Source organism: Oncorhynchus kisutch, linkage group LG9 (genome assembly GCF_002021735.2).
Source record: "Oncorhynchus kisutch isolate 150728-3 linkage group LG9, Okis_V2, whole genome shotgun sequence".
Classification (NCBI taxonomy): Eukaryota; Metazoa; Chordata; class Actinopteri; order Salmoniformes; family Salmonidae; genus Oncorhynchus; species Oncorhynchus kisutch.
The window spans coordinates 37,553,363-37,579,983 of record NC_034182.2 but is presented as its reverse complement, the minus strand read 5'-3'; the positions used below and the strand labels follow the sequence as shown (position 1 = coordinate 37,579,983).

At 42.4% G+C, this 26,621-nt stretch overlaps 2 protein-coding genes across 3 annotated transcripts; one reads left to right on the top strand and one right to left on the bottom strand.

Moving 5' to 3' along the window:
- Positions 1-7,607: 7,607 nt before the first annotated feature.
- On the bottom strand, positions 7,608-14,058 carry LOC116375235 (putative C-type lectin domain family 20 member A). The gene is made up of 4 exons (XM_031831380.1): positions 13,992-14,058; positions 8,437-8,723; positions 8,356-8,377; positions 7,608-8,156 (listed from the first exon to the last, which is right to left on the bottom strand). Exons 1-4 carry the CDS (start codon positions 14,056-14,058, stop codon positions 7,729-7,731), a joined length of 804 nt encoding a protein of 267 aa, XP_031687240.1. The 3' UTR covers positions 7,608-7,728.
- LOC109886117 (secretory phospholipase A2 receptor-like) lies at positions 13,830-19,528 on the top strand. Of its 2 annotated transcripts, XM_031831371.1 has the most exons (6): positions 13,830-13,880; positions 13,979-14,117; positions 14,301-14,669; positions 14,869-15,225; positions 18,155-18,258; positions 18,572-19,528. In XM_031831371.1, the coding sequence occupies exons 2-6, from the start codon at positions 14,081-14,083 to the stop codon at positions 18,731-18,733; spliced, it is 1,029 nt and encodes a 342-aa protein (XP_031687231.1). In that variant the 5' UTR covers positions 13,830-13,880; positions 13,979-14,080; the 3' UTR covers positions 18,734-19,528. The 2 variants fall into 2 exon arrangements, with proteins under 2 accessions (XP_031687231.1, XP_031687232.1); XM_031831372.1 differs by lacking the exon at positions 18,155-18,258.
- Positions 19,529-26,621: the final 7,093 nt, after the last annotated feature.

Below are 26,621 nucleotides of genomic sequence, written 5' to 3'. Positions count from 1 at the left end.
GATGTGTACAGAGAAGAGATTTGGTCCAAAAATTGAACCCTGTGGCACCCCCATAGAGACTGCCAGTGGCCCGGACAACAGACCCTACGATTTGACACACTGAACTCTATCTGAGAAGTAGTTGGTGAACCAGGCGAGGCAGTAATTTGAGAAACCAAGGCTGTCGAGTCTGCCGATGAGGATGTGGTGATTGACAGAGTCGAAAGCCTTGGTCAGGTCAATGAATACGGCTGCACAGTATTGTTTCTTATTGATGTCGGTTAAGATATCGTTTAAGACCTTGTGCGTGGCTGAGGTGCACCAATGACCAGCTCTGAAACCAGATTGCATAGCGGAGTAGGTATGGTGGGATTCGAAATGATCGGTAATCTGTTTGTTGACCTGGCTTTCAAAGACCTTAGAAAGGCAGGGTAGGATATATATTGGTCTGTAGCAGTTTGGGTCAAGAGCGTCCCCCCTTTTGAAGAGGGGGATGACCGCAGCACCAATGAGTAACCTGTTCACACAGCAAAAGACAAAGAGCCTCTGAGAAGTGACCACATCTCTCTCTCTCTCTCTCTCTCTCCCTCCTCTCTCATCTGGTCCCTCTTTATTTAGGACCCTCTCCTTCCCTTTCACACTCTCTTCATCTGTTCCTCTATCTGTGTTCTCCCCCTCTCTCTTTTTCTCCCTCTCCATCTCTCTCAGAAAGACATGACATCTTTCTCTCACCTTGTCCGTGTTTGTTTCTGTCACTTTACCAGTGCTACACTCTATCACTCATTCATTTTGTTTCAGTGTGTGTGTTTGTTTTTTTTGCTAAACTATCCTTGTAGGGAATCTCTCACAAGGATAGCTAAACATGGATCATTCGGACAATTGCGGACATTTTGCCCATCCCCACAAGGAAAAATGCTATTTTAGGTATCGGGGTAAGATATGGGGTAAGGGTTACAATTATGGTTAGGATTAAGGTTAGGGATTACAGTTAGGTTTAGGATTAAGGTTAGGGTTAGGGGTTACGGTTAGGATTAGGAGTTAGGGTTAGGTTTAAGGTTAGGGTTAGGGGTTACAGTTAGGTTTAGGGGTTACGGTTAGGATTAGGAGTTAGGGTTAGGGTTAGGATTAGGGTTAGGGTTAGGGGTTACGGTTAGGATTAGGAGTTAGGGTTAGGATTAAGGTTAGGGCTAGGGGTTACAGTTAGGTTTAGGGGTTAGGGTTAGGGTTAGGGTTAGGGTTAGGATTAGGGTTAGGGGTTACGGTTAGGATTAGGGTTAGGATTAAGGTTAGGGTTAGGGGTTAGGGTTAGGGTTAGGATAAGGTTAGGGTTAGGGGTTACGGTTAGGATAAGGTTAGGGTTAGGGGTTATGGTTAGGGTTAGGATAAGGTTAGGGTTAGGAGTTAGGGTTAAGGTTAGGGTTATGATAAGGTTAGGGTTAGGGGTTACGGTTAGGTTTAGGGATAGGGATAGGGGTTAGGGTTAGGATAAGGTTAGGGTTAGGGGTTACGGTTAGGTTTAGGGATAGGGGTTAGGGTTAGGGTTAGGGTTAGGATAAGGTTAGGAGTTAGGGTTAGGGTTAGGATAAGGTTAGGGGTTACAGTTAGGTTTAGGAGTTAGGGTTGAGATTAAGGTTAGGGTTAGGGGTTACGGTAGGTTTAGGGATAGGAGTTACGGTTAGGTACAGGTTTAGGGTTATGTGTTTGGGGTACAGTTTAGAGGTTATTATTAGGTTTAGGGTTACTGTTCATATGTAGGGTTAGATTTAGGGAGAATAGGATTTTGGATGGGAATCAATTGTTTGGTCCCCACAAGGATAGCAATACAAAACTGCGTGTGTGTGCGTGTGTGTGTCCGTGTGCCTCTTTTGCAAAGCATAACAAAAAGCCTGAACTCTGTCTATGTTGTTGTTGTTAGGCTAACAGTCCCTTTAGTGGTGAGCGTCGCTGTCCGTGATGTAAAATAGGTCCTGTCAGGTTTCTATTACCATGATCTCTTCCATTGAGGTCAAAATAGTTTGCATAAAGATTGAAGGACAATAAAGTATATGGAGAGAGAGAGAGAGAGAGAGAGAGAGAGAGAGAGAGAGAGAGAGAGAGAGAGAGAGAGAGAGAGAGAGAGAGTTCTACTTTCTACGTTCAATTCCTTTTGGAAAAAACGACTATGTTGTAAAGAATGACTATAAAAGCTATTTCAGTAGCATCGCATCAAATTCTCCATCCCTTTGTTTGTGGTTTTTACAGGTCTGTTACTGAACATGGGGAGGTTGAGAGGCAGGTGGGAGTGAGATGAGCAGGTTCTCATGGGGTCAATGCTTAGGGCCCTAAATCACCTAAATGATGTCACTATTGGAATTGAAAGGGATTCCTTAGTGCTTTGAGAGTTGCTTTGTGGTTGGAGATCAGGAAATGACATGTACAGAAGGAACATAAAAACAGGAACAGAGGCAATACCAATCAGACAGCTAATCAGATGTGTTTGCCACCATCACACAAGTAGAACTTACCACGCTGTGCTTTGGTCCAATCCTTCTTCATCAGACGACTGTTACAGAACTACCCACCACAAGCGGACCAAGCAGCGTGGTATGGAGGAACAGAGGGTTCAGGATTCGTGGACTTGGGAGGAAATCCTGGACGGGACCCTGGAGGCAGGCTAGGTAATATCGCTGTCCGAAAGAGGAACTGGAGGCAGCTAAAGCTGAGAGGCTGCGATATGAAGCAAGTCAGCAAAGCAGGCACAAGAGGCAGCCCCCCCAAAAAAATGTGGGGGAGATTGGCGGAGTCAGGCTATAGACCTGAGGCAACACCCTGTGCTTACCGGAAGCAGCGTGGGACTGGTCAGGTGTTATGCGGTAAAGCGCCCAGTGTCTCCAGGGCGCGCTCATAGCCCGGTGCGCTATATGCCAGCCCTCCGCAAGTGCCACACGAGAGTGGGCATCCAGCCAGGGCAGATTGTAGCAGCTCAGCGTGCTTGGTCTACGGTGTGCCGTTTTGGCCCAGGGTATCCTGCGCCGGCTCTGCGCACTGTGTTTCCGGTCCGCTGGGACTGTTCAGTGCGTCCTATGCCTGCGCGCCGCCCGTGCTGGGCTAAAGTGGGCATTCAGCCAAGTGGAGAGGTGCAAGTGTCAAGCACTAGATCTCCAGTGTTCCCCCACAGCCTGGTTCGACCTGTGCCTGCCCTCTGGAGGTGCTGGGGCTAAAGTGGGCATTCAGCCTGGAGGAGTGGTGCCACGGCTGCGCACGAGATCTCCAGTGCTCCCCCACAGCCCGGTTCATCCTCTGCCTCCCCTAAGGACCAGGCCTCCTGTAGGTCTCCTCCCTCCAGCAACGCCCTCCAGTCCGGGGCCCGCAACGAGGGTGCCCAGTCCAGGGCCCGCAACGAGGGTGCCCGTCCGGAGCCTGCAACGAGGGTCCCCAGTCCGGGGCCAGCAACGAGGGTCCCCATTCCGGGGCCCGCAACGAGGGTGCCCAGTCCGGGGTCCTCAACGAGGGTGCCCAGTCCGAGGCCCGCAGCGAGGGTGCGCAGTCCAGGGCCCGCAGCGAGGGTGCCCAGTCCGGAGCCCACAACGAGGGTCCCCAGTCCAGGGCCAGCAACGAGGGTCCCCATTCCGGGGCCCGCAGAGAGGGTCCCCAGTCCGGGGTCGGCAGTGAGGTTACCCACACCAGAGGCGCCACCAAAGCGGGGTGAGCCAGAGGTGGAGAGGGGTCTACGTCCCGCACCATAGCCGCCACCGTGGATAGAATCCCACCCAGACTACCCCCTATAGGTTCAGTTTTTGTGGCCGGAATTCGCACCTTTGGGGGGGGGGGTACTATCACGCCCTGACCTTAGAGAGACGTTTTATTTCTCTATTTGTTTAGGTGAGAGTGTGATGTGGGGTGGGCATTCTATGTTTTGGCCAGGTATGGTTCTCAATCAGGGACAACTGTCTATTGTTGTCTCTGATTGGGAATCATACTTAGGTAGAACTTTTTCCCTCCTTTCAGTGTGGGAAGTTAACTTTGTTAGAGGCTGTATAGCCGAAGTGAAGTGTTTTGTTGGCGACATTTAAATAAAAGGAAAATGTACGCTCACCAAGCTGCACCTTGGTCTACTTCTTTCGTCTGCCGTGACAAAAGCACGATGCTCTACAAACTGAGCCACACAGCACCACAACACACATGAGAGTTGGCAAGAGGCCACAAACAGATCTGAGACCAGGTTCATTACTGATGTCACATCATTGTGTGTTCCAGGAAATATCCTGGGTCTGGTTGATGTGGTAAAGTTCCCCTCTGTCTAATTTGAGGAAGTTATGCAAAATGTAACTAAAGCTCTGGTCAGCAGGACATGGTTCTAACTGGTACCAGTGTATCAGAGTCCTGAAGAGAGGAGTTGATTACACATTATGTCTAGATGTCTTTATCATCAAGGTAAAATGTAACTAAAGCTCTGGTCAGCAGGACATGGTTCTAACTGGTACCAGTGTATCAGAGTCCTGAAGAGAGGAGTTGATTACACATTATGTCTAGATGTCTTTATCATCAAGGTGAAATGTGTCAAATAAACATTAAAATTATATTAGGTTGAAACTTGAAGAATCACAACTCTAGACTGATACTGTCAATCTGCAACAGGTATTTACTTGATCATCAGTAAAGACATCTTCATTAACCAATAAAAAACATGCTGAGAATACATTTACTATGCAGTATGTAAACTGTGGTCTAAATACATTTCAATTAAAGAAAGTTACATTCCAATCAGAAAAACACATTGATACTCACAGTGCTGTGAAAAAGTATTTACCCCCTTTCTGATATTCTCTATTTTTGCAAAAATGTTATACTGAATGTTATTAGATCTTCAACCAAAACCTAAAATGAGATAAAGGGAATCTGAGTTTGCAAAATAACAAACCATATTTATACTTATTTTGTCTATTTAATTAACAAAGTTATGCAACATCCAAGTCCCCTGTGTGAAAAAGTAATTGCCCCTTTACACTCAATAATTGGTTGTTCCACCTTTAGATCTAATGACTGCAACCAAACACTTCCTGTAGTTGTTGATCAGTCTCTCACATTGCTGTGGAGGAATTTTGGCCCACTCTTCCACGCAGAACTGCTGTAACTCAGCAAAGCATCCTCAAACCATCACACTGCCACCACCATGCTTGACGATTGATATGAAGTGTTTTACTGTGGAATGCAGTGTTTGGTTTTCAACAAACACAATGGGACCCATCTAGTCCAAAAAGTTGACTAAAGTTTCCGAAAAAGCACCTGGAAGCAACTGGATGATCATCATGTCACGACTTCCGCCGGAGTTGGTCCCTCTCGTTGTTTGGGCGGCGTTCGGCAGTCGACGTCACCGACCTTCCAGCCATCGCCGATCCACTTTTCATTTTCCATTGGTTTTGTCTTGTCTTCCATCACACCTGGTTCCAATTCCATCAAATACTTGTTGTGTATTTAACTCTCTGTTCCCCCTCATGTCCTTGTCGGTAATTGTTTCTTGTAGTGCCTATGTACGGTATGCTGGTGTTGACCAGGTTTTGTTTGACCCATTTATTGTATTGTTCTGTTGACGGAGGTTTATGTTTATTAAACACTCTCCTGTGCCTGACTTCTCTGCCGCCTGTACGCATTGCATTACACATCAAGACTCTTGGAAGAAGGTTTTATCGACAGATGTATAATTTTTTTATTTATTTTTTGTGGTGAAGTGGTGAAGGGCGCTGCAGCGCCCGCTGTGCCACCAGAGACTCTGGGTTCGCTCCCAGGCTCTGTCGCAACCGGCCGCGACCAGGAGGTCCGTGGGGCGACGCACAATTGGCCCAGCACCATCCGGGTTAGGGAGGGCTTGGCCGGTAGGGATATCCTTGACTCATCGCGCACCAGCGACTCCTGTGGCGGTCGCAGTGCACGCTAACCAAGGATGCCAGGTGCACTGTGTTTCCTCCGACACATTGGTGCGGCTTTTTCCTCCGACACATTGGTGCGGCTGGCTTCCGGGTTGGATGCGCGCTGTGTTAAGAAGCAGTGCGGCTTGGTTGGGTTGTGTATCGGAGGACGCATGACTTTCAACATTCGTCTCTCCGGAGCCCGTACGGGAGTAGTAGCGATGAGACAAGATCGTAATTACTAAAACAAATTGGATACCACGAAATTGGGGAGAAAAAGGGGTAAAAATTCAATAACAACATTTGTTTTTAGACGACATGGGTCCGATTTCGCCTGGCAAAAACCAAACACTGCATTCATCAGTAAAGGGGATGCATTGCTGCCTCAGAACCTGGACGACTTGCCTTAATAGAAGGAACCATGAGATCTGCTCAGTATAAGAGAATTCTACAGGAGAATGTCAGGCCATCCATCTGTGAGCTGAAGAGAGTCATGCAGCAAGACATTGATCCAAAACACACAATCAAGTCTACATGAAAATGGTTCAAAAGCAACACATTTGAAGTTTTGGAATGACCTAGTCAATCTCCAGACCTAATGATCCCAATTGAGATGTTGTGGCAGGACTTCAAAGTTCATCCTTGAAAACTCGCTGAGTTTAAGCAGTTCTAGGTGGAAGAGTGGGCCAAAAATGCTCCACAGCGACGTGAAATACTGATCAACAACTTCAGGAAGCGCTTGGTTGGAGTCATTGCAGCTAAAGGTGTGACAACCAGTTATTGAGTGTAATGGGGCAATTAATTTTTCACACATGAACATTGGATGTTACATAACTTTGTTTATGAAATAAATTAAATAAGTATGTAATTGTTGTGTTATTTGTTCACTCAGGTTCCCTTTATCTAATATTCTGTTTTCTTTGAAGATCTCTTTCTTCATCTTAAATCTGTAAAAGTTGAGAACATTAGAAAGGAGACAAATACTCTTTCTCAGCCCTGTATATCAACATAACTACAAATAACTCATTTACAGACATGATGTGTGAAATGTCTGTCTTGAGAACAAACCCTGTAATAAAACAACCAAGTCAAGAAAATTATCAATAACAACATCTCATGATAAAACACTATTGATGTTTATACTTAAACAATTTAAGTCTAATAAAACACATTTAATTAGGTTCAGAAAATACATCCCAGTACAGATAATTAATATAACTAAAAAAGATAAATTAAAGGAGAACGTTTTACATAACTAGAGTTCTCACTTTGTCATCATCCTCTTCATCTTCTTCTCCTCCTCTTCTTTCTTGGGAGACCCCTCTTCCTCCTTGTGGAAGACCTTCCCATCAGGCTGCTTTTTCCATGTCACTTTGATGTCTGCAGGTAACCCCTGCTCCTTCAGCTTGATACTGAGAGGAGGTCATCCACAACAGACTAGGACCCAGACCAGAGAGGAGGTCATCCACAACAGACTAGGACCTAGAACAGAGAGGATGCCATCCACAACAGACTAGGACCCAGACCAGAGAGGAGGTCATCCACAACAGACTAGGACCCAGACTAAAGAGGAGGTAATCCACAACAGACTAGGACCCAGACCAGAGAGGAGGTCATCCACAACAGACTAGGACCCAGACCAGAGAGGAGGTCATCCACAACAGACTAGGACCCAGACCAGAGAGGAGGTTGTGGTTGTGGGCAGGGGGGAAGTCGTGGTTGTGGGCAGGGGGATGGTCGTGGGCAGGGGGGTAGTCGTGGTCGTGGGCAGGGGGGTAGTCGTGGTCGTGGGCAGGGGGGTAGTCGTTGTGGTCTCCACAGCTATGCCAAGAAGAGAAAAAAATCCCACAATGACAGTAGTGAATCATGGGTGCAACATTAGTTCTCCTGTCATCATAGTATCAGGTAGATCAGGTGGAGAATATGGTAACTTAACATAGCAGATGAAAGGAAAGGTGTCATCAGAGGGATAATTTCTCAATTTAGCAGGATAAGGAGAAGAAGGATTAGAATGCACCAGAGTGCAGTTGTATCTCTGTTCTGTTGAAAGCCATCCTGGCCACCAGTTTCTGAATGAGGAGTCACTCTGGTCTGACCATCTCCAGGAGTCATGAAACAGACCAATCCACACAGGAAGTCCCCTCAGTGATATCTTCTTCTCTATCTCTGTGTTCTCAGTCTGGTTCCTCACACTGACCAGGTCTGTGTGATGCTGTCTGCAGTAACTCTGAGCATCTATCCAGGTCTTTTTCTCCTGAATTAAGATGTATGTTATGTTGGTGTCTTGTTTTCCTGCAAAAGTCAAATTTAATGATCAATATAAATATCCAGTGAAATATCATCTACTGATCATTTATAGTACATATTGTCATTGATTTGATAACAGATCAATAACTGATTAACAACTTAAAACTCTCATGAGTCTATGTTTCAACTCAATGGCAGCCCCAGCACTTAGAACAGGCTTCATCATTAGTATGTAAACACTCACCATCATAACAGATGAAGTGATGCTGGTCATCACAGGAGGCGTTGTTCCACAGCCCAGATGTACTCATTAAAGCACAGTTGCCGTTTTGGAGTGTCCTAGTGTCCCAGTTTCTGAACTCAGTCTCCCCTTTCTATAGAAACGTCTGTCTGCCAGAGACCACTTCATGGAGTCTCCCTTCTTCAGTCCGATCCAGAACCAGTAATTATAACTACTAACACTGGTAATCAGCCTGTTCAGGTCCTCCATGTCATCTACTGCAGCCAGATCAGTGTATTTCTCTCTGCAGTAACTCTGGGCATCAGTCCAGGTCTTTTCTATGTTTATGACGTGATACTGACAAATAAGACACGAGGAAGGTGTGTAGAACCCTGCGAAGAGAATAATGATTCATGACAGACATTTTCTCCAGCAACCGTTCACCCCCAACCACACTCATCTATGCATCTTTGCACATGGTACAAGCAATTGTGCAAGCAAACACACACGTGTCACACACACACACACAAACTCACATCTTGAAATGACCTGAGATTAGGAGGGTGAGGTACAAAGAAGTTTCCATCAGTGTGAAATTCAAAGGAAATATGGCTAAAGATGTGATCAGAGACTCCTACACTCAGTTTAGAGTTGTGTTCCAAGAGATTTCAAAAGGTACCAATTACATCTAAAATGGTACCAGAATGATTGGGAAAAAAAACTGGGTTACATTCATTTCTCTACATTAATGCTAAAAATATTATACATTTTAAACATGGCCTCACCTGTTGTTTGTAGGAAACTCTGTCTCGCTCCGTCTATCTTGCTCTCTCCAGATCTCTCTCTCCTTCTGTGTCTGTCTCCCTTGCTTGGTCCTATATACATCTTAAACTGATTCTCATTGATTTGAATTTGTTTTTCATATTCTGTTTCCAAACAGGGGTATGCAAAAAGGAGTAGACATTCTCATAAAGTTATTATCTTACTCAAACAAACAGATGGCACTGTTTGGCAACAGGGTTGGACAAAGCCAGGGAAACCAGCTGAGCGTTTTGTCAAAGTTTAGAAACAGTTTTTTGAAGGAAGAATTCATGAAAATCAATTGATTTTAATTAGTCACAGTATCAACTGAAACATGATCCGGTGTCTTTTTCACATTCAATGTACCTTTATCTTCGCTTTAATTAGCTTTTAAAATATAATGTGTGGATTGTATGAAATTAGCTACAAAACTGCAGATTTCCACTCTGGCCAAACGTGTAGAATTGTAGGAAATTGGCTTTAAAACAGAGGGAGGAAGAGAGAGTGGGGTATATGAGGTAAATTGACCAAAAGTGGTGGCGGGGGAGGGGCATAGAGTTAATAGAAGGGGGGGGGGGGGTGAATGTGGCCTAAATTGAGTTTGACACTCCCAGGTAAAGACACTTGACTGGAACAGGACTGGAGGTACACCACAGAGACGGGCAGGGAACCCAGCGGCCCTGGTCTCAGCTCTCACTGGTGTCAGCTCTCACTGGTCTCAGCTCTCACTGGTCTCAGCTCTCACTCCCTGACCAGCACTGCTCCCCCTACATCAGCAGTAAATAACATAACCCATTGGCCCTGGTCTCAGCTCCCTGACCAGCACTGCTCCCCCTACATCAGCAGTAAATAACATAACCCACTGCATCTGTACTGATGAAATATGCTCCGTTTCTCCATATTCTCTCTCGCTCCCACACTCTCACTTTCTTTCTCTCTCATCTGGTCCCTCTATATTTACGTCCCCTCCGTTCTCCCTCTCTTTTTCTCCCTCTCCATCTCTCTCAGAAAGACATGACATCTTTCTCTCACCTTGCAGGTGTTTGTTTATGTCACTTTAATAGTGCTTCACTCATTCACTCTTTTTTCCAGTCCAGTTCTGTTTAATTTGTTTAACTATCCTTGTGTGTACCAGAAGTCCTCACAAGGATAGTTAAACTTGGAAAATTCAGGCAGGTGGGGACATTTTGCCAGTCCCCACGTGGAAAAAGGCTATTTTAGGCTTAGGGGTTAGGTCTAGGGTTACAATTAGGGTTATAATTAAGGTTTGGGGTTATGTTGCTGGACCCCAGGAAGAGTAGCAGCAGCTATTAATAAATACACATAAGTACAAATACGGTTAGGTATTAGTTTTAGGGTTAAGGTTAGGCATAGGGTTATGTTTAGGTTAAGGTTGGATTTAGGGTTAGGGATTAGGGAAAATGGGATTTTGGATTTGGTCCCCACAAGGACAGCAATACAACATTTTCTGTCTATCTTTTTCTTTAATAATAAATAGCTTGTAAATAGGCTTATGGAGGTCATGAGCCCAATACTCTATCTCTATCTCTGCTGATGCTGTTGTTGTTGTTGTGTTAACAGTCCCTTATCGCATTTAGTGGTGAGCATCGCTGTTCGTAAAGTACAAAAGGACCTTTCAGGTTTCTATTATCATGATCTCTGCCATTGAGGCCGAAATAGTTTGCATAAAGATAGTGAAGGACAATACAGCATGTGAAGAGAGAGAGATCCGGATCAAAGCTACAAACACGCAGGGCAGAATTAGGCCAATATCCACTAATAATAAAAACTCAAAAGAGAAATTAAGTTTTAGAAAAAACATCTAAAATACAGTGACCCCATCTCATATCATTACCAAGCCCTGCAATGCCAAGAACAGAGCAAATAAGAGTCCCCTCATTCAGCTGGTTCACAAACCTGGTCTACGAACACACTGAAGCCTCAGGATCAGAACATCCCAATCAACCAAATTACAACACAGTCAAAACAAAACTACATTACCTACTGGGAAACACAAGCACAAAACAATATTCAGTTCTATCTGGCCCTAAATCGACAGTACATTGTGGCTAACTATTTAACCATGATTACTGATCAAAACCTAAGAAGAAAATTTACAAAGTACAGGCTCAGTGAGCACAGCCTTGCCATTGAGAAGAGTAGACACAGGAAAACCTGGCTCCCTGTAGAGGAAAGGCTGTGCAACCACTACACAACAGCAGAACCCAAAGACAGAGCTGCATTTCGTGACAAAGGTCAAAAATATAAAACAATTAAGTGTCATTTCCCCAAATTTGAAACCCTTATTCAAGGTTTCAAAGACCTGTCTGATGATGATAGAGTACCTGTCCTAGTGGGGGAGGAAGCTGAGAGCTGTGTTGCTGCCTGCCATAAGATGAAGGACAGTGTCTAACGGACCAACCAACCTGCACATGTCCTCTATGCTTATTCTCATTGTTCAGTGTATGTCTATTGTGATCCTTGATTACAGTTGTCCCGCTGACAATTTTGATTATTATTATTAATTATGTTAATGTTGTAAATCTCCAAAGTAAGCTTCGGCAATGTGTACATCGTACCGATAAAGCATATTGAACTGAATTGAGAGAGAGAGTTCTACTTCCTATGTTCAACTACTACTTTGTAAAGAATGAGTATAAAAGCTATTTCAGTAGCATCGCATCAAATTCTCCATCCCTTTGTTTGTGGTTTTTACAGGTCTGTTACTGAACATGGGGAGGTTGAGAGGCAGGTGGGAGTGAGATGAGCAGGTTCTCATGGGGTCAATGCTTAGGGCCCTAAATCACCTAAATGATGTCACTATTGGATTTGAAAGGGATTCCTTAGTGCTTTGAGAGTTGCTTTGTGGTTGGAGATCAGGAAATGACATGTACAGAAGGAACATAAAAACAGGAACAGAGGCAATACCAATCAGACAGCCACAAACACTGGATGTGTAATGCACCAACACACAAGTAGCAGATGCAAACACACTCACTCACTCACTCATTCAGACACACACACACACACACACACACACGTAACGTGCAGATAAACCTATTCACAACAAACTCTGTTATGTTGGATGTTATGACAAAAAACCTCCAAACAAGAAACCATATAAGTGTATCATGTATCTGACAATACACTGTTTAATCAGATTCAATTTCAATCACTTCCTGTGTTTTGTTTTTAGTTTTGATCTCCTCTAAATAATTCCTCAGTAATTGGTCACCCAAAAGTGTTACATTATCTTTTAATGCCGTCCTTTTCAGGTTTAGTAGGCTTCATCTGCTGTCTGAATTCCTTACTCGTTAATTTCATTAGTGACTTAAGAAAAGTGTTTTTCCCATCTCTTCCCTGTGAGGGCAGCCCATATCTAGTGAGGGCAGCCCATAGAGTGAGGGCAGTCCATATCTAGTGAGGGCAGCCCATAGAGTGAGGGCAGCCAATATCTAGTGAGGGCAGCCCATATCTAGTGAGGGCAGCCCATAGAGTGAGGGCTGTAAATGTTATTTACTGTTGGGTTAGGATATTTACTGTTGGGTTAGGATATTTACTGTTGGGTTAGGATATTTACTGTTGGGTTAGGATATTTACTGTTGGGTTAGGATATTTACTGTTGGGTTAGGATATTTACTGTTGGGTTAGGATATTTACTGTTGGGTTAGGATATTTACTGTTGGGTTAGGATATTTACTGTTGGGTTAGGATATTTACTGTTGATGTAGGGGGAGTAGTGCTGGTCAGGGTGCTGAGACCAGTGAGAGCTGAGACCAGTGAGAGCTGAGACCAGGGCCACTGGGTTCCTGCCCGTCTCTGTGGTGTACCTCCAGTCCTGTTCCAGTCAAGTGTCTTTACCTGGGAGTGTCAAACTCAATTTAGGCCACACATGTAGATTACATCTCACATTCCAGTGTTCCTAATGGAGGTGTAGATTACATCTCACATTCCAGTGTTCCTAATGGAGGTGTAGATTACATCTCACATTCCAGTGTTCCTAATGGAGGTGTAGATTACATCTCACATTCCAGTGTTCCTAATGGAGGTGTAGATTACATCTCACATTCCAGTGTTCCTAATGGAGGTGTAGATTACATCTCACATTCCAGTGTTAACTAAAATGTGTTAGTCATGTGATATCTCATTTGGTCCAATGGGGGGCACTGCATCATTCGTGGGGAACGAAATGTTGACTTTTGACTTGTTTAAGGTTAGGGTTAGGCATAAGGTTGGCAGTGTGGTTAAGGTTAGGGTTAGGCATAAGGTTGGCAGTGTGGTTAAGGTTAGGGTTAACATCAGATATTAATAGAGAAATTGTCAGAGTTTCTGACTGTGGCTATGGTAACTGGTGAAAATCCAAGCTTGTGCTTTGGCACAGTAGGCTAATACAGTTTTGAGGTGAGCTGACGACCCAGGTTCAGTTGGTACTGTGACTAATTAGAATCAATTTATTTTCATGAATTCCTCCTTCAAAAAACAGTTCCTAAACTTTGTCCAACCCTGTTGCCATAGTGATAGATGTTACATGGCACATGTTTGTTTGACTAAGATAATAACTTTATGAGAATATCTACTCCATTTTGCATACCCCTGTTTGGAAACAGAATATGAATAACATATTCAAAGCAATGAGTATCAGTTTAAGATGTATATAGGACCAAGCAAGGGAGACAGACACAGAAGGAGAGAGAGATCTGGAGAGAGCAAGATAGACAGAGCGAGACAGACTTTCCTACAAACAACTGGTGAGGCCATGTTTAAAATGTATAATATTTTTAGCATTAATGTAGAGAAATGAATGTAACCCAGTTGTTTTTTTTCAATGATTCTGGTTACATTTCAGATGTAATTGGTACCTTTTGAAATCTCTTGGAACACAACTCTAAACTGAGTGTAGGAGTCTCTGATCACATCTTTAGCCATATTTCCTTTGAATTTCACACTGATGGAAACTTCTTTGTACCTCACCCTCCTAATCTCAGGTCAGTTCAAGATGTGAGTTTGTGTGTGTGTGTGTGACACGTGTGTGAGTGTGCGTGCGCACGCGTGTGTGTTTTCACACCAAGGTGTACTGTACTATATGTTAACAGATGCAAAGATAATGTGGTTGGGGGTGAAAGGTTGATGGATAAAATGTCCCTCATTAATCATTATTCTGTTCACAGGATTCTACACACCTTCCTCATGTCTTCATCAGTATCACCTCATTACCAACGATATGACCTGGACTGATGCCCAGAGTTATTGCAGAGAGACTTACACTGATCTGGCTACAGTAGATGACATGGAGGACCAGAACAGGCTGATGACCAGTGTCAGTGTTCATGATTCGTTCTGGATCGGACTGAAGAAGGGAGACTCCATGAAGTGGAACTGGTCTCTGGCAGACAGACGTTTCTACAGAGAGGGGGAGACGGAGTTCAGAAACTGGGACACTGGGACGCCCCAAAATGGTAACTGTGCTTTAATGACTACAGCTGGGTTGTGGAACAACGCCTCCTGTGATGACCAGCATCACTTCATCTGTTATGATGGTGAGTGTTTACATACTAATGATGAAACCTGTTCTAAGTGCTGGGGCTGCCATTGAGATGAAACATAGACTCATGATAGCTTTAAGTTGTTAATCAGTTATTGATCTGTTATCAAATCAATGACAACATGTACTATAGATGATCAGTAGATGATATTTCATTGGATATTTGTATTGATTATTACATTTGACTTTTGCAGGAAAACAAGTCACCAACCTAACATACGTCTTAATTCAGGAGAACAAGACCTGGATATATGCTCAGAGTTACTGCAGACAGCATCACACAGACCTGGTCAGTGTGAGGAACCAGACTGAGAACACAGAGATAGAGAAGAAGATATCACTGACGGGACTTCCTGTGTGGATCGGCCTGTTTCAAGACTCCTGGAGATGGTCAGACCAGAATGACTCCTCATTCAGAAACTGGTGGCCAGGATGGTTCAGAACAGATCAGGGATACAGTTGCATGACGGTGTCTTCTTATCCCTCTTCTTCTTATTATTCTAAATGGATAAATACGCCCTGTGAAAACCACTATCCTTTCATCTGCTATGGTAAGTTACCATATTCTCCACCTGATCTACCTGATATAATGATGACAGGAGAACTTTAATGTTGCCCCTATGATTTACTTCAGTCATTTGAATCCAAGATGGCGTAGCAGTCAGACGTCTTTGTCTTTGTCTTGTCTCGTCCCATGTGTATATATATTTTTCTTCACATTCTTTTAAATATATTTCCTAAACCTCAACTTCAAAATATTCTCCTGCAACCCGCCTCACCCAATGTGTTGTGGATCAGTTTTTTTTACCACCAAAGTATTTCTATTTACCTCCGGACTGGAATACCTCTACTGAAGCTAGCTGGCTAACTAGCTACCAACTATCAGTCAGCTAACCACTGCTAGCGGTCATCAGCTAACCTTTAGCTCGGAAAGCTCTCGCCAGTTCGTACAACGCGTTTCAAACCAGAGAATAACGGACCTATTTTTCTCTCCATATCCCCGAATTCCTACCACAAACTCTGAACCTTTTCATCTGGATCATCGCAGCTAGCTAACCGCAACCCGGGTTGACTACTCCTGGCTAACGTTTGACTACTCCTGGGCTACAATATCCGGACACTTTCTACTGCCGGTATGGGGCACGGAACCCCACCGATCCTCTACGACTGGAATACCAACATAATCTGCCCTAGGATTCCAACAGGCCCCTCAGGCGCTACGCCCGCTGAAGGTCCATTCTGCTAACCTGCTAGGCATGCTAGCTACCTAGAGCTACTTGGAACCCTACTAACTCCATGAGTGGTCTATTGACGTCACCACAAGAAGAGGCAAAAACAGACTTAGCCCCACCGCGACGTCCCCCAAAGGCTAACTTGCTAGCCCCAGTCTACTAACTGCTAGCTTGCCTGCCCCGGTCTGCTAACTGCTAGCCCCTGCTAACTGCTTGCTTTTTAACCCGGTCTGCTAACTGCTAGCGTGTTAGCATCAGCCTGCTAACTGTCTGAATCGCCGTGTCCCCAGTCAGCCCAACAACTCACTGGAACCATATGTTGACTTGGCTACGCATGCCTCTCTCTAATATCAATATGCCTCGTCCATTACTGTCCTGGTTAGGGATTACTGTCTTATTTCACTGTAGAGCCTCTAGTCCTGCTCAACATGCCTTAACCAACCATATTGTTCCACCTCCTACATATGCGATGACATCACCTGGTTTAAGCATCTCTAGAGACTATATATCTCTCATCATTACTCAATGCCTAGGTTTACCTCCACTGTATTTGCATCCTACCATACCTTTGTCTGTACACTATGCCTTGAATCTATGCTATCGTGCCCAGAAACCTGCTCCTTTGTTCTAATAGCATTTAGCCGTACCCTTAATCTACTCCTACTCTGTTCCTCTGGTGATGTAGAGGTGAATCCAGGCCCTGCAGTGCCTAGCTCCACTCCTATTCCCTACCTTTCAGAAACAAGTCTCTCACTGTTGCCGCTTGCTATAGACCTCCCTCTGCCCCCAGCTGTGCCCTCGATACCATATGTGAATTGATTGCCCTCCCCATCTATCTTCTGAGCTCATGCTACTAGGTGACATAAACTGGGACATGCTTAACCATCCTACAATCCAAGCTTGATGCACTCAATTCCACACAAATTATCAATGAACCTACCAGGTACAACTCAAAATTCGTAAACACGGGCACCCTTATAGTCATCCTAACTAACTCGCCCTCCAAATACACCTCTGCTGTTACTCTGTCAATCACCACATTCTTATTGGCAGACTCGACAGCCTTGGTTTCTCAAATGATTGCCTCGCCTGGTTTACCAACTACTTCTCTGATAGAGTTCAGCATTTCAAATCGGAGGGCCTGTTGTCCGGACCTCTGGCAGTCTCTATGGGGGTGCCACAGGGTTCAATCCTCAGGCCGACTCTCTTCTCTGTATACATCAATGATGTTGCTCTTGATGCTGGTGATTGTCTGATACACCTCTATGCAAACGACACCATTCTGTGTACTTCTGGCCCCTCTTTGGACACGGTGTTAACTAACCTCCAGATGAGCTTCAATGCAAAACAACTCTCCTTCCGTGGCCTCCAACTGCTCTTAAACGCAAGTAAAACTAAATGCATGCTATTCAACCGATAACTGCCCGCCCGTCCAACATCACTACTCTGGACGGCTCTGACTTAGAATACGTGGACAACTACAAGTACCTATCTGTCTGGTTAGACTGTAAACTCTTTCCAGACTCACATTAAGCATCTCCAATACCAAACATACCCTCGCAAAACTGACCATCCTACCGTTCCTCGACTTCGGTGATGTCATCTATAAAATTGCCTCCAACACTCTACTCAACAAACTGGATGCAGTCTATCACAGTGCCATCCGTTTTGTCACCAAAGCCCCATACACTACCCACCACTGCGACCTGTACGCTCTCTTTGGTTGGAACACTCGCTTCATACTCGTCGCCAAACCCACTGGCTACAGGTTATCTACAAGTCTCTGCTAGGTAAAGCCCCGCCTTATCTCAGCTCACTGGTCACCATAGCAGCACCCACTCGTAGCACGCACTCCAGCAGGTATATCTCACTGGTCACCCCCAAAGCCAATTCCTCCTTTGGTCATCTTTCCTTCCAGTTCTCTGCTGCCAATGACTGGAACGAACTGCAAAAATCTCTGAAGCTGGAGACTCATATCTCACTCACTAGCTTTAAGCACCAGCTGTCAGAGCAGCTCACAGATCACTGCACCTGTAAACAGCCCATCTATCTACCTACCTCATCCCATACTGTATTTATTTATTTATCTTGCTCCCCAGTATCTCTACTTGCACATTCATCTTCTGCACATCTACTATTCCAGTGTTTTAATTGCTATATTGTAATTACCTCGCCACCATGGCCTATGTATTGCCTTAACTCCCTTATCTCACCTCATTTGCACTCACTGTATATTGACTTTTTGAAGAGGCTCTTCAACTGAAGAGACAGGTGGTGAGAGTGAAGATGACACAAAGGGATCAACATCTGAACCTCAGAGATCCTGCTGTTCAAGACGCCATCGTACAAGATGTGAGCTTCACCCTGTTCATGAAGAACCAACTCAGTAATGATTTAAACTGTACAGACCTCTCTGGTCTGGGTCCTAGTCTGTAGATGACCTTTTCTCCTGACCGTGACCCCGCGCTCTGTGGGTGCCTCAGGGAGAGTTGGGATATGCAACAAAAAAACATTTCCAATTCACACATGTATATTAAAACACACTTGTACATGTGTGAAACAGGAGCGTTATAAGCATCATCTCCTCATAGAGTGAAATGATTAAAGTCAAGAAAGAATAACTATTGAAGAATAAAAAATACTGTGTTTGTGTGTGTTTCTCCAGATAAGGAACAAGCTGAAGGAGCAGGGGTTACCTGCAGACACCAAAGTGACATGGAAAAAGCAGCCTGATGGGAAGGTCTTCCACAAGGAGGAAGAGGGGTCTCCCAAGAAAGAAGAGGAGGAGAAGAAGATGAAGAGGATGATGACAAAGAGAGAACTCTAATTATGTTAAATGTTCTCCTTACATTTCTATTTTTATTTACATGAATTATCTGTACTGGTCCAGATTGTCTCAGTTTAACTGAAACAGGTCTTTATCTGAGATACAGTTCATTGTTTTATCATACAGAATATTGCTTTATCATATATTAATTTTGTTTTACAATAGTATGTGATCTTAAGTTACAAATCTTTAACATTGTTCATTGTTTGAATCTCTTTTGTTAGTTTATATATTAGAACCTAGTTTCAACTGTAGACTTGATGGTTCATTTGGAATATTAATAAACAACATGGTGAGAGATGCTCTTTCTCCTCAGTCATTATAGACAGTATTCAGACTTGAGATCTGATCACTGGAATTGCTGTGCATTGACATCAATGAATGATTCAGGTGAAAGTCCCATTTGCAAGCACATGGATCTCATGTCAGATTACCATCGTAACAGCTCTGTATTTCTTTACTGGAAATTCATTTAGATTTAAAGAAATCATCTGTCATTCATCTACAAGGTTTTATTTTAATCAAAATGTTCATTTTTATGACCCAGTAAAAAATATCTCTCTTAGTGAATCCTTGCATGTAAACACAGTCGCTAAGAGGTGTACAAGTGCCATTGCAACGGTGGTCATCACACCACAGCAATGCTTCCATGGAAGGCTACTTTGTTTCTTGTTTGCCTATGCTAAACAACTGTTCACTGACATGTGCTTTAATGACGCACGTAGCCTACCGTAGCATTGGCCTGTGGTTCTTTATTGAGCCTTGTCGTTGTTATTTTTGACAATAAATTGTGGTGTTGTGGACCAGTTGGGTTTGTGGTGTACTAGCATCTAGTGTTCACTGTTGTCCGGTAGTGTCACTAAGATACCAGTAGAGAGAGGAAGTTACAGCACCAGGAAGTGAATAAGAGTATTGTTGGAAACGGACTAAATTACTTGAAACTTTTAGTATGTTTAAAACAGTGCATTTGGAAAGTATTCAGACCTTTTGACTTTTTCAACAAACAAAAAAATATGTTAAAGATTTATTCTAAAATGGATTCAATTTTTTTTTTAATTCTCAGCAATCTACACACAATACCCCACAATGACAATGTGAAAACAGGTTTTTAGAAACTAGAAACTAAAAACAGAAATACCTTATTTACATACAGTACCAGTCAAAAGTTTGTACACACCTACTCATTCAAGTTTTTATTTTCTATATTCTCTCTGGGTATTAAAAATAAAGTGCATAGATTGCTTAGATTAAAAACATATTTATATTTCAGAATAAGGGTGAAATGTAACAAAATGTGGAAAAGTCAAGAGGTCTAGCAGTGGGAAGTAACGTGTTATGGTATAGATTGAATGATTTATGTGCAAATGTATGTGTGGCCAGAGGCAAAGTACAAAGAGGGCCCGTTTCTGAAACTAGTGGACTGCGGCAGGCTGAAAGAATCTGCACTTCTTAATCTCAAGTTTTCTCCTGACTGATAAGAAGACTGGAAGATGTGTGGAAGAGTACAGCGTTTCTGGGCTGGTACTGGGATGATGACGGCACATGCCTAGCAACAGAGATGTATTGGCTGTCTAGATGTTGGATTATACCTTGAAATATACTTATACTTATGGTGTGTAGTAGTATAGTAGCATGGTGTGTAGTATAGTAGCGTGGTGTGTAGTAGTATAGTAACATGGTGTGTAGTGATATAGTAGCAGGGTGTGTAGTATAGTAGTGTGGTGTGTAGTAGTATAGTAACATGGTGTGTAGTGATATAGTAGCAGGGTGTGTAGTATAGTAGTGTGGTGTGTAGTAGTATAGTAACATGGTGTGTAGTGATATAGTAGCAGGGTGTGTAGTATAGTAGCATGGTGTGTCGTAGTATAGTAGCATGGTGTGTAGTGATATAGTAGAATGGTGTGTAGTAGTATAGTAGCATGGTGTGTAGTATAGTAGCGTGGTGTGTAGTAGTATAGTAACATGGTGTGTAGTGATATAGTAGCAGGGTGTGTAGTATAGTAGTGTGGTGTGTAGTAGTATAGTAACATGGTGTGTAGTGATATAGTAGCAGGGTGTGTAGTATAGTAGCATGGTGTGTCGTAGTATAGTAGCATGGTGTGTAGTGATTTAGTAGAATGGTGTGTAGTAGTATAGTAGCATGGTGTGTAGTAGTATAGTAGCATGGTGTGTAGTAGTATAGTAGCATGGTGTGTAGTGATATAGTAGAATGGTGTGTAGTAGTATATTAGCATGGTGTGTAGTAGTATAGTAACATGATGTGTAGTGATATAGTAGCATGGTGTGTAGTAGTAAATTAGCATGGTGTGTAGTAGTATAGTAGCATGGTGTGTAGTAGTATTGTAGCATGGTGTGTAGTAGTATATTAGCATGGCGTGTAGTATAGTAACATGGTGTGTAGTAGTATAGTAGCATGGTGTGTAGTAGTATATTAGCATGGTGTGTAGTAGTATAGTAGCACGGTGTGTCGTATAGTAGCATGGTGTGTAGTAGTATATTAGCATGGTGTGTAGTAGTATAGTAGAACGGTGTGTAGTAGTAAAGTAGCATGGTTTGTAGTAGTATATTAGCATGGTGTGTAGGAGTATAGTAGCATGGTGTGTAGTATTATTGTAGCATGGTGTGTAGTAGTATAGTAGCATGGTGTGTAGTATTGTAGCATGGTGTGTAGTATTGTAGCATGGTGTGTAGTATAGTAACATGGTGTGTAGTAGTATAGTAGCATGGTGTGTAGTAGTATAGTAGCATGGTGTGTAGTATAGTAGCATGGTGTGTAGTTGTATAGTAGCATGGTTTGTAGTAGTATAGTAGCATGGTGTGTAGTAGTATAGTAACATGGTGTGTAGTGATATAGTAGCATGGTGTGTAGTAGTATATTAGCATGGTGTGTAGTAGTATAGTAGCATGGTGTGTAGTAGTATATTAGCATGGTGTGTAGTAGTATAGTAGCATGGTGTGTAGTAGCATAGTAGCATGGTGTGTAGTATTGTAGCATGGCGTGTAGTATAGCAACATGGTGTATAGTAGTATAGTAGCATGGTGTGTAGTAGTATAGTAGCATGGTGTGTAGTATAGTAGCATGGTGTGTAGTTGTATAGTAGCATGGTGTGTAGTTGTATAGTAGCATGGTGTGTAGTAGTATAGTAGCACGATGTGTAGTAGTATAGTAGCATGGTCTGTAGTAGTATAGTAGCATGGTGTGTAGTAGTATTGTAGAATGGTGTGTAGTAGTATAGTTGCATGGTGTGTAGTAGTATATTAGCATGGTGTGTAGTAGTATAGTAGCATGGTGTGTAGTATAGTAGCATGGTGTGTAGTTGTATAGTAGCAGGGGGTGTAGTAGTATAGTATCATGGTTTGTAGTAGTATAGTAGCATGGTGTGTAGTAGTATTGTAGAATGGTGTGTAGTAGTATAGTAGCATGGTGTGTAGTAGTATATTAGCACGGTGTGTAGTAGTATAGTAGCACGATGTGTAGTAGTATAGTAGCATGGTCTGTAGTAGTATAGTAGCATGGTGTGTAGTAGTATTGTAGAATGGTGTGTAGTAGTATAGTAGAATGGTGTGTAGTAGTATAGTAGCATGGTGTGTAGTAGTATAGTAACATGGTGTGTAGTAGTATAGTAGCATGGTGTGTAGTAGTATATTAGCATGGTGTGTAGTAGTATAGTAGCACGGTGTGTAGTAGCATAGTAGCATGGTGTGTAGTATTGTAACATGGTGTGTAGTAGTATAGTAGCACGGTGTGTCGTATAGTAGCATGGTGTGTAGTAGTATATTAGCATGGTGTGTAGTAGTATAGTAGAACGGTGTGTAGTAGTAAAGTAGCATGGTTTGTAGTAGTATATTAGCATGGTGTGTAGGAGTATAGTAGCATGGTGTGTAGTAGTATTGTAGCATGGTGTGTAGTAGTATAGTAGCATGGTGTGTAGTATTGTAGCATGGTGTGTAGTATTGTAGCATGGTGTGTAGTATAGTAACATGGTGTGTAGTATAGTAACATGGTGTGTAGTAGTATAGTAGCATGGTGTGTAGTAGTATAGTAGCATGGTGTGTAGTTGTATAGTAGCATGGTGTGTAGTTGTATAGTAGCATGGTGTGTAGTTGTATAGTAGCACGGTGTGTAGTTGTATAGTAGCACGGTGTGTAGTAGTATAGTAGCATGGTTTGTAGTAGTATAGTAGCATGGTGTGTAGTAGTATTGTAGCACAATGTGTAGTAGTATAGTAGCACGGTCTGTAGTAGTATAGTAGCATGGTGTGTAGTAGTATTGTAGAATGGTGTGTAGTAGTATAGTAGCATGGTGTGTAGTAGTATAGTAGCATGGTGTGTAGTAGTATAGTAGCATGGTGTGTAGTGATATAGTAGAATGGTGTGTAGTAGTATATTAGCATGGTGTGTAGTAGTATAGTAACATGGTGTGTAGTGATATAGTATAATGGTGTGTAGTAGTATATTAGCATGGTGTGTAGTAGTATAGTAACATGGTGTGTAGTGATATAGTAGCATGGTGTGTAGTAGTATATTAGCATGGTGTGTAGTAGTATAGTAGCATGGTGTGTAGTAGTATTGTAGCATGGTGTGTAGTAGTATATTAGCATGGTGTGTAGTAGTATAGTAGCATGGTGTGTAGTAGCATAGTAGCATGGTGTGTAGTATTGTAGCATGGCGTTTAGTATAGTAGCATGGTGTGTAGTAGTATAGTAGCATGGTGTGTAGTATAGTAGCATGGTGTGTAGTTGTATAGTAGCATGGTGTGTAGTTGTATAGTAGCACGGTGTGTAGTAGTATAGTAGCATGGTTTGTAGTAGTATAGTAGCATGGTGTGTAGTAGTATTGTAGAATGGTGTGTAGTAGTATAGTAGCATGGTGTGTGGTAGTATATTAGCATGGTGTGTAGTAGTATAGTAGCACAATGTGTAGTAGTATAGTAGCACGGTCTGTAGTAGTATAGTAGCATGGTGTGTAGTAGTATTGTAGAATGGTGTGTAGTAGTATAGTAGCATGGTGTGTAGTAGTATAGTAGCATGGTGTGTAGTAGTATAGTAGCATGGTGTGTAGTGATATAGTAGAATGGTGTGTAGTAGTATATTAGCATGGTGTGTAGTAGTATAGTAACATGGTGTGTAGTGATATAGTATAATGGTGTGTAGTAGTATATTAGCATGGTGTGTAGTAGTATAGTAACATGGTGTGTAGTGATATAGTAGCATGGTGTGTAGTAGTATATTAGCATGGTGTGTAGTAGTATAGTAGCATGGTGTGAAGTAGTATTGTAGCATGGTCTGTAGTAGTATATTAGCATGGTGTGTAGTAGTATAGTAGCATGGTGTGTAGTAGCATAGTAGCATGGTGTGTAGTATTGTAGCATGGCGTGTAGTATAGCAACATGGTGTATAGTAGTATAGTAGCATGGTGTGTAGTAGTATTGTAGCATGGTGTGTAGTATAGTAGCATGGTGTGTAGTTGTATAGTAGCATGGTGTGTAGTTGTATAGTAGCATGGTGTGTAGTTGTATAGTAGCATGGTTTGTAGTAGTATAGTAGCATGGTGTGTAGTAGTATTGTAGAATGGTGTGTAGTAGTATAGTAGCATGGTGTGTAGTAGTATATTAGCATGGTGTGTAGTAGTATAGTAGCACGATGTGTAGTAGTATAGTAGCATGGTCTGTAGTAGTATAGTAGCATGGTGTGTAGTAGTATTGTAGAATGGTGTGTAGTAGTATAGTAGAATGGTGTGTAGTAGTATAGTAGCATGGTGTGTAGTAGTATAGTAACATGGTGTGTAGTAGTATAGTAGCATGGTGTGTAGTGATATAGTAGAATGGTGTGTAGTAGTATATTAGCACGGTGTGTAGTAGTATAGTAACATGGTGTGTAGTGATATAGTAGCATGGTGTGTAGTAGTATATTAGCATGGTGTGTAGTAGTATAGTAGCATGGTGTGTAGTAGTATTGTAGCATGGTGTGTAGTAGTATATTAGCATGGTGTGTAGTAGTATAGTAGCATGGTGTGTAGTAGCATAGTAGCATGGTGTGTAGTATTGTAACATGGCGTGTAGTATAGTAACATGGTGTGTAGTAGTATAGTAGCATAGTGTGTAGTAGTATAGTAGCATGGCGTGTAGTATAGTAGTATGGTGTGTAGTTGTATAGTAGCATGGTGTGTAGTTGTATAGTAGCAGGGTGTGTAGTATTATAGTAGCATGGTTTGTAGTAGTATAGTAGCACAGTGTGTAGTAGTATAGTAGCATGGTTTGTAGTAGTATAGTAGCATGGTGTGTAGTAGTATTGTAGAATGGTGTGTAGTAGTATAGTAGCATGGTGTGTAGTAGTATATTAGCATGGTGTGCAGTAGTATAGTAGAACGGTGTGTAGTAGTAAAGTAGCATGGTTTGTAGTAGTATATTAGCATGGTGTGTAGTATTGTAGCATGGTGTGTAGTATAGTAACATGGTGTGTAGTAGTATAGTAGCATGGTGTGTAGTAGTATAGTAGCATGGTGTGTAGTATAGTAGCATGGTGTGTAGTTGTATAGTAGCATGGTGTGTAGTTGTATAGTAGCACGGTGTGTAGTAGTATAGTAGCATGGTTTGTAGTAGTATAGTAGCATGGTGTGTAGTAGTATTGTAGAATGGTGTGTAGTAGTATAGTAGCATGGTGTGTAGTAGTATATTAGCATGGTGTGTAGTAACATAGTAGCACGATGTGTAGTAGTATAGTAGCATGGTCTGTAGTAGTATAGTCGCATGGTGTGTAGTAGTATTGTAGAATGGTGTGTAGTAGTATAGTAGAATGGTGTGTAGTAGTATAGTAGCATGGTGTGTAGTAGTATATTAGCATGGTGTGTAGTAGTATAGTAACATGGTGTGTAGTGATATAGTAGCATGGTGTGTAGTAGTATATTAGCATGGTGTGTAGTAGTATTGTAGCATGGTGTGTAGTAGTATATTAGCATGGTGTGTAGTAGTATAGTAGCATGGTGTGTAGTAGCATAGTAGCATGGTGTGTAGTAGCATAGTAGCATGGTGTGTAGTATTGTAGCATGGCGTGTAGTATAGTAACATGGTGTGTAGTAGTATAGTAGCATGGTGTGTAGTAGTATAGTAGCATGGTGTGTAGTATAGTAGCATGGTGTGTAGTTGTATAGTAGCATGGTGTGTAGTTGTATAGTAGCATGGTGTGTAGTTGTATAGTAGCATGGTGTGCAGTAGTATAGTAGCACAATGTGTAGTAGTATAGTAGCATGGTCTGCAGTAGTATATTAGCATGGTGTGTAGTAGTATTGTAGAATGGTGTGTAGTAGTATAGTTGCATGGTGTGTAGTAGTATATTAGCATGGTGTGTAGTAGTATAGTAGCATGGTGTGTATTTGTATAGTAGCACTGTGTGTAGTTGTATAGTAGCAGGGTGTGTAGTAGTATAGTAGCATGGTTTGTAGTAGTATAGTAGCATGGTGTGTAGTAGTATTGTAGAATGGTGTGTAGTAGTATAGTAGCATGGTGTGTAGTGGTATATTAGCATGGTGTGTAGTAGTATAGTAGCACGATGTGTAGTAGTATAGTAGCATGGTCTGTAGTAGTATAGTAGCATGGTCTGTAGTAGTATAGTAGCATGGTGTGTAGTAGTATTGTAGAATGGTGTGTGGTAGTATAGTAGAATGGTGTGTAGTAGTATAGTAGCATGGTGTGTAGTAGTATAGTAGCATGGTGTGTAGTAGTATAGTGGCATGGTGTGTAGTGATATAGTAGAATGGTGTGTAGTAGTATAATAGCATGGTGTGCAGTAGTATAGTAACATGGTGTGTAGTCATATAGTAGCATGGTGTGTAGTAGTATATTAGCATGGTGTGTAGTAGTATAGTAGCATGATGTGTAGTAGTATTGTAG

Bases quoted from the DNA above. Each gene is read 5' to 3' on its own strand.
- LOC116375235 (XM_031831380.1), bottom strand. From the start codon at position 14,058: ATGGCTAAAGATGTGATCAGAGACTCCTACACTCAGTTTAGAGTTGTG. The intron at 8,724-13,991 runs GTACCAATTACA...TTCTCTTCGCAG, and splicing joins GTTCCAAGAGATTTCAAAAG to GGTTCTACACACCTTCCTCG. The intron at 8,157-8,355 runs GTGAGTGTTTAC...TGACTTTTGCAG, and splicing joins TCACTTCATCTGTTATGATG to GAAAACAAGACACCAACATA.
- LOC109886117 (XM_031831371.1), top strand. From the start codon at position 14,081: ATGGAAACTTCTTTGTACCTCACCCTCCTAATCTCAG. The intron at 14,670-14,868 runs GTGAGTGTTTAC...TGACTTTTGCAG, and splicing joins TCACTTCATCTGTTATGATG to GAAAACAAGTCACCAACCTA. The intron at 18,259-18,571 runs GTGAGCTTCACC...GTGTTTCTCCAG, and splicing joins AAGACGCCATCGTACAAGAT to ATAAGGAACAAGCTGAAGGA.